This window comes from Typopeltis vanoorti, chromosome 5 (genome assembly GCF_054136105.1).
Source record: "Typopeltis vanoorti isolate ZY-2024b chromosome 5, IOZ_Tvanoo_1.0, whole genome shotgun sequence".
Taxonomy (NCBI): domain Eukaryota; kingdom Metazoa; phylum Arthropoda; class Arachnida; order Uropygi; family Thelyphonidae; genus Typopeltis; species Typopeltis vanoorti.
In genome coordinates this window covers 98,903,536-98,913,203 of record NC_143553.1, presented here as the reverse complement: position 1 = coordinate 98,913,203, position 9,668 = coordinate 98,903,536, and the positions used below count along the sequence as shown (strand labels likewise).

The 9,668-nt window shown below is 33.9% G+C and overlaps 1 protein-coding gene across 1 annotated transcript in view; it reads right to left on the bottom strand.

Moving 5' to 3' along the window:
• Positions 1–8,611: 8,611 nt before the first annotated feature.
• RfC38 (replication factor C subunit RfC38) overlaps positions 8,612–9,668 on the bottom strand; it is a 145,789-nt gene continuing 144,732 nt past the window's right edge. The window contains exon 8 of the mRNA XM_090392632.1: positions 8,612–8,907. Within this exon, the coding sequence (XP_090248758.1) occupies positions 8,719–8,907 (189 nt within the window). The 3' untranslated portion in view covers positions 8,612–8,718. The remainder of the gene's footprint in view (positions 8,908–9,668) is intronic.

Here is a 9,668-nt window from a genome sequence, read left to right as displayed (position 1 = left end):
TGAAGAAAACATTGATTCTGCCAGAGAGGCATGTGGTGTGGTTGTCTGCAAGGATAAAAAAATCAGAACTCCCTGGTGGACACAGGAAGTTAAAGAGGCAGTGAAGGAAAAGAAGAAAGCATATCAAAAGTTCCTGTCAAATAAGTCAGCTTGTGCTCTTAGAGAATATTGAGACAAATGCAAGAATGCTAAACACTGTGTAAAACTAGCTAAACAAAAGTCATGGGAGGACTTTGGCAAGAACATAGAAAATAAATATCAAGAAGTGGTAAGATATTCTGGAGGTTGTTGAAGAAGCTTAGAAATGGAGGAAAGAGTGCTGTAAAAGGAGTTACAGATGATAAAGGTGACATGAAAATAGGAGAAAAAGATATCCTTCAAGTATGGAGTAATTACTTTGAAAAACTGCTAAATGAAACAAGCAGTGATGACAGCACGGTGGTAAAAAACACTGACCAGGCATGCAATCAGGAATACATAGCCATACTTGAAGTAGAAAAAGCCATCAAAGGCTTGAAATGTGGAAAGGTAGCTGGAGTAGATGATGTTTGACCAGAAATGCTGAAGTATGGTGGTATAAGAGTCTTACAGTGGCTGCACTGCATAGTTCAAAAAGCCTGGACACGGGGACGAATTCCCGATGATTGGAGTAGAGCTCTCATAGTACCCATATATAAAAAGGGAAATAAAACTGAATGTGAGAATTACAGAGGTATTTCCCTACTGAGTGTTCCTGGCAAGATCTATGCAAGTATACTTGAGAAACGGTTGAGAAGAATTGTGGAAGAAAAGCTTGGTGAAGAACAAGCTGGATTCAGGCCAAATACAGGCTGTCAGGATCAGATCTTCACTTTACGACGAATAGTCGAGAAAGCATGGGAATATAACAAAGAGCTGTATTTAAGTTTTGTCGATTTGAAAAAGGCATATGACAAAGTGCCAAGAGAGAAGCTATTCAATACGCTGCAGTTATATGGTGTCAATGGGCATTATATCAAGCAATACTTAGTCTTTATTTGGGTTGTAAGTCAGCAGTTAGAATTGAAGGAAGTACAGGAAGATGGTTTAATGTTAAATCTGGTGTGAGACAAGGATGTACATTATCCCCTCTGTTATTCATTATCTATATGGATCACATTATGAAGTGGTATTAAACATGATGTCAAAATTAGAGATGTTAATGTCAGCTCTTTGCTTTATGCGGATGATGTTATACTTCTAAATAAATCCGCTATAAGTCTGCAAGATTCTCTGACTAAATTGAATAGCTGTTGTAATAGATATGCTATGAAGATCAGCAATAAAAAGACAAAGACAATGAAAATAGGTAGAATCATTGAAAATGTCAACTGTGTTGTGAATGGAGAACCTGTGGAACAAGTAAAACATTTCAGCTACTTAGGCACGATTTTTACTGAAGATGGTAAATTAAATATAGAAATAGACAACAGAATCAGCAAAGCTGGTATGGTGGGAAGTCAGTTGAATAAATTCATATGGAATAAGAGAGAAATTAGTCAGAACACTAAATTAGCTGTCTACAAGACAGTGTTCAAACCAGTTTTAACTTATGGATCTGAGAGCTGGGTTAGAACTAAAACACTTGACCAAAGACTAGAGACCGCACATATGAGAGTCCTCAGAAAGATTATAGGCGTGAACAGATGGCATCAATGGCAATATCATATTAAAAACGAGGATATTAGGAAAGAACTTGACATTGTCTGCATCCAGGACTGCATTAGCAGAGCTAATCTCAGGTGGTATGGTCACCTAAACAGAATGGGCGAGGAAAGATTAGCAAAACAAGTGTTCTCTGCCAGGTTGGCAGCAAAACAACCCAGAGAAAGACCAAGATATAGGTGGATTGATACGGTACAAAGTGCCTTAGACGATAGAAATATAAGATCTGATAATGTTGGAGTCTTGACAAGTAACAGACTGATTTGGAGGAAAATTATAGATAGGAAATTAGTAATGATATAATTTTTTCATGTAGTACTATCATATCCTGTACACCCCTTGTGGGTACATGGCAGGAATTTGATGATGATGATCAAAATAAAATAAACTCAATTATCCAAGGACTAATTAACTGAGTTGCAGATTAATCATCACAATTCAAAAATTATAAATTTTAATTTCCATTCTACATAGTTACTTTATTTTGTTACAATAAGACATCATTTTTAATAATTTTATTACAATGCGATTCCAAAGGTTCTACTGTATCTCCCTCCCTCCTGATGTCCCCCCAGATAATTGGTAGTCAAATGTACACGATGAAATGTCATGATGGATGTGTGGTGTTATCTATTTAAACAAGGCCATACTGGTTTCATCCCAGAAAACAGTGAAAAGTCAGAAACATAAACTCAACATCAGCAGAATATAGACACTATCTAGTAGAAAATGAGTAAAACTGATAGAAGAATTAGAGAAGTATCATAACATGATTATTACTTTGGTAAGGAAGACAAACAGGTGAGATTCTTATAACTATATAAGATGTTACATTCAGGCAATCACAATTAAGAAAAGGAAGGAATAGCTATGGTATTTCATTTTGAAGATAATGAATAGCGGGTAACTTCAAGTAGAGCAGTAAGTAGACAAGGACAAACATCAAAATGGGGATTGGACAATGAGATTTTTATTTTTGTTTATGGTCCTAAAGAAAAATGAAAACCTGCTGGAGATATAATCGAAATCAAATGCCAAATATAGAAATGTTTGGGGAAAATTTGTACTGGATTTCTAGTTAGGACAGACCAGCAATGACTGATAGCATGCTCCAACATAAAGATATGAATAAATTTGCACCTCCAATTCAAAAAATTAGAATAATCAAAGAAAAAGTGCTGAATGATTTGCAATTCTAATTTATTGTATAAAAAATTATTACCAAATATGAATTAGCATCATCTAAATCTATATACTTCGTAGATTATATAATCATGTAAACACATAAAAATGTAATATAAATTATAAGAAAATTGTTATTTGAAAACATTCACAAAATTAGAATAATTTTTAAAGTGGTTCAAAATATTTCAAATTTTTCTGATTGGTTTTGAGGAGAGCATAGAAATAGCATATATTTCAGTGGCTGTGGGATTAACTCGTGTGTGAGGAACTGTTTGCACATAATTTCAGTTAATCATTTGCTAAACATGGGTCAAACGAGTGACATATCAGAAACTAAGAAGTTTTGTACGGTATCTCTACACAAAGAAGGCCAAACTCAACAGTTTATAGCTATGGAATTGAAATGTCCTCAAGCGAGCATGAGTAGAATATTGAGACAGTATTCTAATAACCAGAGTTTTCAAAATAATCACTGCAATAGCAGTCAGAAGGTAATAATTACATCAAGAGATAAGAGAAGACTGAAGAATATTGTGAAGAAAAACCGCTTCCAAAGTGTAAGGTATTTTCAGAGGAGATGGAAAGAATTAGGTGGGAATGTCTAAATCTACAACATTGAGACAACTTCACAAATTGGGTTTTAAATCATGTGTGCCTAAGAAAAAGCCACTTATGACTTACAAGCAAAAGGCAGCTATAGTGCAATGGTGTAAGCTTATATGGTGAGCTTAGACACCTTTATTTACTAAAATTCCTTTATCATATACCATCGAATTACTCCAACAAAAATTTTCATTAGATATTGTAAAACTATCTGATTCTATTATACACTGATTATTTCATCTTTCAAAACAAATTATATCAATAGACTGAAGGAACAATTATGGGCAGCCCTATTTCTCCAACCACTGCCATTTTTTTTTTTTTTTTCATGGAACACTTTGAACATCTCTTTGAAAATATTTCACCTGGACTGACACATTGGTACAGACATGTGAATTTTTGCAATTTGGTATGACTCTTCCTCTGAGTTACAGCAGTTTCTTTCCAAAATAAATGCACTCCATCTTAGGATCCAATTTACCTTAAAAAAAAAAAAAAGAAGTAGACAACCAAATAGAATTTTTTTAGATCTTTTAATTCTTCATCAACCATCAGCTGCCTACAATTTTCAGTTTTTAGGAAGAATCATATAGGTTGCTATATATCCATGCTGAATCTCACCACCATCCTAGTCAAAAGGATAGGACTATCATCATCATCAAATTCCTGATATGTACCCTCAAAAGGTGAACTGCATGAAAAATTTATATCATTACTAACTTCCTATCTACAATTTTCCTCCAAATCAATCTGTTACCTGTCAAGACTCCAACATTATCAGATCTTATATTTCTATCTTCTAAGGCACTTTTTATTATATCAATCCACCTATATCTTGGTCTTCCTCTGGATCTTTTTCCTGCAAACCTGGCAGAAAACACTTGTTTTGCTAATCTTTCCTCTCCCATTCTCTTTAAGTGACCATACTACCTGAGATTAGCTCTTCTAACACATTCCTGGATGCTAACAATGTCAAGTTCTTTCCTGACATCCTCATTTTTAATATCATATTGCCATTGATGCCATCTGTTCATGCCCCTAATCTTTCTCAGGACTCTCATATCTCCGGTCTCTAGTCTTTGGCCAAGTGTTTTATTTCTAACCCAGTTTCTCAGATCCATCATCATCATCATCAAATTCCTGCCATGTACCCTCAAGGGGTGTACAGGATATGACAGTACTACATGAAAAAATTACATCATTACTAACTTCCTACCTACAATTTTCCTCCAAATCAGTCTGTTACTTGTCAAGACTCCAACATTATCAGATCTTATATTTCTATCGTCTAAGGCACTTTGTACTGTATCAATCCACCTATATCGTGGTCTTCCTCTGGGTCGTTTTCCTGCCAACCTGGCAGAGAACACTTGTTTTGCTAATCTTTCCTCTCCCATTCTATTTAAGTGACCATACCATCTGAGATTAGCTCTGCTAACGCATTCCTGGATGCTGACAATGTCAAGTTCTTTCCTAATATCCTCGTTTTTAATATGATATTGCCATTGATGCCATCTGTTCATGCCTCTAATCTTTCTCAGGACTCATATCTGCGGTCTCTAGTCTTTGGTCAAGTGTTTTACTTCTGACCCAGCTCTCAGATCCATAAGTTAAAATTGGTTTGAACACAGTCTTGTATACAGCTAATTTAGTGTTCCGACTAATTTCTTTCTTATTCCATATGAATTTATTCAATTGACTTCCCACCATACCAGCTTTGCTGATTCTGTTGTCTATTTCTATATTTAGTTTACCATCTTCAGTAAAAATTGTGCCTAAGTAGCTGAAATGTTTTACTTGTTCCACAGGTTCTCCATTCACAACACAGTTGACATTTTCAATGATTCTGCCTATTTTCATTGTCTTTGTCTTTTTATTGCTGACCTTCATACCATATCTATTACAACAGCTATTCAATTTAGTCAGAGAATCTTGCAGACTTATAGCGGATTTATTTAGAAGTATAACATCATCCGCATAAAGCAAAGAGCTGACATTAACATCTCCAATTTTGATATCAGGTTTAATACCACTTTCCTTCATAATGTGATCCATATAGATAATGAATAACAGAGGGGATAATGTACATCCTTGTCTCACACCAGATTTAACATTAAACCATCTTCCTGTACTTCCTTCAATTCTAACTGCTGACTCACAACTCAAATAAAGACTAAGTATTGCTTGATATAATGCCCCATTGACACCATATAACTGCAGCGTATTGAATAGCTTCTCTCTTGGCACCTTGTCATATGCCTTTTCCAAATCGACAAAACTTAAATACAGATCTTTGTTATATTCCCATGCTTTCTCGACTATTTGTCGTAAAGTGAAGATCTGATCCTGACAGCCTGTATTTGGCCTGAATCCAGCTTGTTCTTCACCAAGCTTTTCTTCCACAATTCTTCTCAACCGTTTCTCAAGTATACTTGCATAGATCTTGCCAGGAACACTCAGTAGGGAAATACCTCTGTAATTCTCACATTCAGTTTTATTTCCCTTTTTATATATGGGTACTATGAGAGCTCTACTCCAATCATCGGGAATTCGTCCCTCTGTCCAGGCTTTCTGAACTATGCAGTGCAGCCACTGTAAGACTCTTATACCACCATACTTCAGCATTTCTGGTCGAATATCATCTACTCCTGCTGCCTTTCCACATTTCAAGCCTTTGATGGCTTTTTCTACTTCAAGTATGGATATGTATTCCTGACTGCATGCCTGGTCAGTGTTTTTTATCACTGTGCTGTCATCACTGCTTGTTTCATTTAGCAGTTTTTCAAAGTAATTACTCCATACTTCAAGGATATCTTTTTCTCCTGTTTTCATTTACAGCACTCTTTCCTCCATTCCTAAGCTTCTTCAATAACCTCCAGAATATTTTGCCACCTTCTTGATATTTATTTTCTATATTCTTGCCAAAGTCCTCCCATGACTTTTGTTTAGCTAGTTTTACACACTGTTTAGCTTTCTTACATTTGTCTCTGTATTATGTAAGAGTAAAAGCTGACTTATTTGCCAGGAACTTTTGATATGCTTTCTTCTTTTCCTTCACTGCCTCTTTAACTTCCTGTGTCCACCAGGGAGTTCTGATTTTTTTATCCTTGCACACAACCTCACCACATGCCTCTCTGGCAGAATCAATCAATGTTTCCTTCAGAGTTTGCCACTGAACTCTCAGATCCATAAGTTAAAAATGGTTTTGAACACTGTCTTGTAGACAGCTAATTTAGTGTTTTGACCAATTTCTCTCTTATTCCATATAATTTATTCAGCTGACTTCCTACCACACCAGCTTTGATTTCTGTTGTCTATTCCATATTTAATTTACCATTCTCACTAAAAATTGTATCTAAGTAGCTGAAATGTTTTACTTGTTCTATAGGTTCTCTATTCACAATGCAATTGATATTTTCAATGCTTCTGCATATTTTCATTGTCTCTGTCTTGTTACTGCTGACTTTCATACCAAATCTATTCCAACAGTTATTCAATTTAGTCAGGGAATCTTGCAGGCTTGTACTGGATTTATTTAGAAGTATAACATCATCTGCATAAAATAAAATAACATCTCCAATTTTGATATCAGGTTTAATACCACTTTCCTTTATAATGTGATCCATATGGATAATAAATAAATCTGGTGTCAGACAAGGATGTCTGACACCAGATTTAACATTAAACCATCTTCCTGTACTTCCTTCAATTCTAACTGCTGACTTGCAACTCAAATAAAGACTAAATATTGCTTAATATAATGCCTTACCACTATATAACTGTAGCATTTGAAACAGCTTCTCTCTTGGCACCTTGTCATATGCCTTTTCCAGATCTACAAAACTTAAATAAAGATTCTTGTTATATTCCCATGATTTCTCAACTATTTGTCGTAAAGCGAAAATCTGATTCTGACAGCCTCTATTTGGTCTGAATCTGTTCTTCACCAAGCTTCTCTTCCACAATCCTTCTCAACCATTTCTCAAGTATAAATCTTACCCGGAACACTCAGCATGGAAATACCTCCATAATTCTCACGTTCAGGTTTGTTTCCCTTTTTATACAGGGAAACAAAATACAGGCCTTAGTGTTCAGGCAACTATAGTTCAGCCACTGTAAGACATACCTCCATATTTAAGCATTTCTAATCAAATATCATCTACTCCAGCTGCCTTTCCACATTTAAGGCTTTTGATGCCTTTTGTACTTAAGTATGGATATGTATTCCTGATTGCATGCCTGTTGAGTGTTTTATACTACTGTGCTGTCGCTGTTTCATTTAACAAATTTTCGCAGTAAATATGGGATATTAAGACCTTAATACATCATGCTCGTTCTTTTTCTTCTGATGAACTCTTACAGAAAGAATCACAACATATTAAACCTACCTTCTTATCAAGTGGTTTTAATGATTTCATCAAAAAAGCATTTAATAATTACAGAATCTCTTCCCCTCTTACACTTCAAAAAAAACATAACTTCCATTCCTGTCCTTTATGTGCAATATATTTCTGAACGCATAGCAAAAATTTTAAAACCAATAAACAATTCTGTTTCCTTTTGTCCTGTCAGAAAAAGACCCACTTTTCTCAGATCTAAGGATTAAAAAGCTTCCTCTTCTTGGTTTTCCAAGCATATACCAGATTGCTTGTTCTTGTGGTATATCTTATTATGGATAAATATAAATTGGAAGTTCTGCTTTCATTTGCTGTAAAGAATGTAAGTCTTATTAAATATTCATTCTCACAGATCTTTACTATATGCATTTTTTTAAGATCTGCACACTGGAAAGATTGTTGTCATATTCTCGTGATTAAAGTATACCAAATAACTATAAAATAAAAATTTGGCACACGCCTTAGGATACTTTAAAATTTTTTTTAAAAAAACCTAGTTCCTGATCAGATGCTATTTTTAATAATTCCACATAAAATCCTTATCCAAATATTTTTATTTCTTAAATGTTTTGTAAAGCAATTTGAGATAGAGAAGAAAATGCTATGGTAAGAGACTAATTCCAAACATGAAATGGGAAATTCTATTGTAAAGGAAACACCATGAAAAATTCCTTCTGTAGGTCCTCATAAATATGTAAATAAAAAATAAGAAAGCCAAACAATTAATTAAAGCATTGAATACATCAATTCAAAGGGTTTTATTAAGCTATTAATATAATTTAAATACAATACTTATACAAATTATATTTGCATATAGTTTGCTTAAATATATGTACAGAAGCTGTACTATTTAAAACACATCAGCCATATTAATTTCAAGAAATGCCTTATATAAAGCCATGAACTTAGCAATAAATGCTTCTAAGTGGTAAATAGCTTTAGTTCCTAAATGAAGACGATATTCATAGTAGGCAGCAAGCTGAGTCACTTCAGCTTTTAGTTCACCATCACAGTTTGATATAAGCTCTTGTAGTAAAAACTGAAAGGATATTTCAATGTTAGTGTCATTTTTTCAATATAATTAAAAACTGATGTTGTACTTACTATATGTAAATTGTACATTATTGACTAACATTTTTTACTACAGTTTTGCACAAGTTAATAAAATGCAAAGAATGCACAGTCCTCTTAATTTCTCATTAAATGAAAAAAATAATGGATATTAAAGAATTAAAGAGAGTTTAGCCACACACTGACTGGATGATTGTACTAAAAATCATGTTTTAATTTACCCTAAAAATAATTTGTTTTTTCAAATACTGATTTCAATAATGTAATTGAAATGAGTAAATTGAAATGCAAAAACATATGTGACATATGTGGAAGTAATAGAAAGATCAAGGTGGGAGAGGGGGAATAGAAAACTAATAGATTTATTAAATTTTAATAAAAAATAACAATGATTACGACCATAAAATTTCATAATCACATACCAAATACATGTTTTGCATAATTTTGCTATTAAATATCTATTGAAATCCAAACTGAAATGTCAAATTATACCAGATATTATATGTTCCATCTAGTCTAAAAGGAATTATCATATTGTAATGTTCTGTCAATAAATTTTAATTGTTAAACAGATCCTAAATACCAAATTTCATCCAATTCCATTAAGGCAGTTCAGAATTATTACTACAAGTTCAAATCATTTCATTATTATTATTACATAACACCTCCAGGGAGTCCAAAGACTCATCGAGGGAGGGTAACTACTCTACAACTCTCCGTCTCCACCAA